The 1,502-nt window shown below is 38.3% G+C and overlaps 1 protein-coding gene across 1 annotated transcript; it reads left to right on the top strand.

Moving 5' to 3' along the window:
• Positions 1-276: 276 nt before the first annotated feature.
• On the top strand, positions 277-1,203 carry LOC144753391 (olfactory receptor 5V1-like). Its single transcript, XM_078641102.1, has one exon. It carries the CDS (start codon positions 277-279, stop codon positions 1,201-1,203), a length of 927 nt encoding a protein of 308 aa, XP_078497228.1.
• The last annotated feature ends 299 nt before the right edge of the window (positions 1,204-1,502 follow it).

Here is a 1,502-nt window from a genome sequence, read left to right as displayed (position 1 = left end):
TATTAATTAGCAATAGATATCATGCAGCCAAATCATTGCCCCATAAAAAAAGAAAAAAGAACACACCAGGGGTGGCTTACTTGTCACCTATTTTGTGTCACAAATTAAATCGGTTATTTTTTTCTCGTAGTATATATATATATATAAACTGTGACCTTGAAACATCCACAGACCTTTTTCTCCCAAAATAGTGTGTGTCGCATATTACTTTCCTTCTTTTCTTTATTTGCAGATATTCTTGAAATCCCAACTCAGGAAAACCTCATTCGAAGACACATGAAAGGAGAAAATCAAACTTTTGCATCTGAGTTCACACTTGTGGGTTTCTATGATTTTCCACCTCTTATAGTTCCACTTTTTCTGGCCCTTTTGATGATTTACTTCCTGGTACTTGTGGAGAACCTTCTTATCATGGTGATTGTCCATTCCAACACACAACTGCACACACCAATGTATTTTTTCCTTACAAACTTAGCCTTTCTGGACATCAGTTACACAACAATGATCTTTCCAAATATGCTGGCTCACTTCTTTCTGGAGGTAACACACATTTCTCTAAGTGGATGCTTTCTGCAGATGTTTCTTTTCAGTACCATGGTGTCTACTGAATTCTTCCTTCTTACAGCCATGGCTTATGATCGATATGTGGCCATTTGCAAACCTTTACGGTACGTGACCACCATGAATGATGTAGTATGCATGAAGCTGGCTGGCGTATGTTGGCTACTTAGTTTTATAAACCCAATACCACACATTACACTAACATCTAGGCTCTCATTCTGTGGCTCTCACACGATCAACCACTTCTTCTGTGATGTGGCAGCTGTAATGAAGCTTTCATGTAGCAGCACCAGTGCTGTTGAGTTAGCAATCTACGTCATGGGTACTCTAGTTGCACTTACACTTTTTGCTTTAACTATTACATCTTACATCAACATCATCTCAACAATCCTGAAAAACCGGTCTACAGAGGGGAGACACAAGGCCTTTTCCACCTGTGCCTCTCACCTCACTGTTCTTATATTATTCTATGGAGTTATCTGTTCTACACACATGAGACCAGCATCAACAGCTTCAATAAAATACAACAAAGTATACTCTTTGTTATATGTTACCATACCTCCACTATGTAATCCCATTATATACTGCCTGAAAAACAGAGAGTTTAAAAACACCCTGAGGATGACAAAGAATAAAAAATAGCATTTAAGATGACAGATTCATTTATCTTTCAAAGAATGTTTCGCAGGAATGCATTTTATTTATAACTGAGGGTGTGTCCCAGAATTTGGTAGCTTCTAGCATTGATGTTTCTGGTACCATTTGCATCTTTTCAATTTTTCTCAAACATTTCTAGGGTTTACCCTCTTGAATGTAGCTCAGAGCTGTCATAGGTGGATTTAATATATGCTGTGATGCAAGAAAATAACCTGCCGACTTTGTGGCAGGTTGAGCTGTTGTGTACCCTCCCCTCATTTTGATCTTCCACTGTTAGATTCTGC

This window comes from Lissotriton helveticus, chromosome 5_1 (assembly GCF_964261635.1).
Source record: "Lissotriton helveticus chromosome 5_1, aLisHel1.1, whole genome shotgun sequence".
NCBI lineage: Eukaryota > Metazoa > Chordata > Amphibia > Caudata > Salamandridae > Lissotriton > Lissotriton helveticus.
Note: the sequence above shows the minus strand (reverse complement) of the source record. Positions and strands in the feature narration are given on the sequence as shown.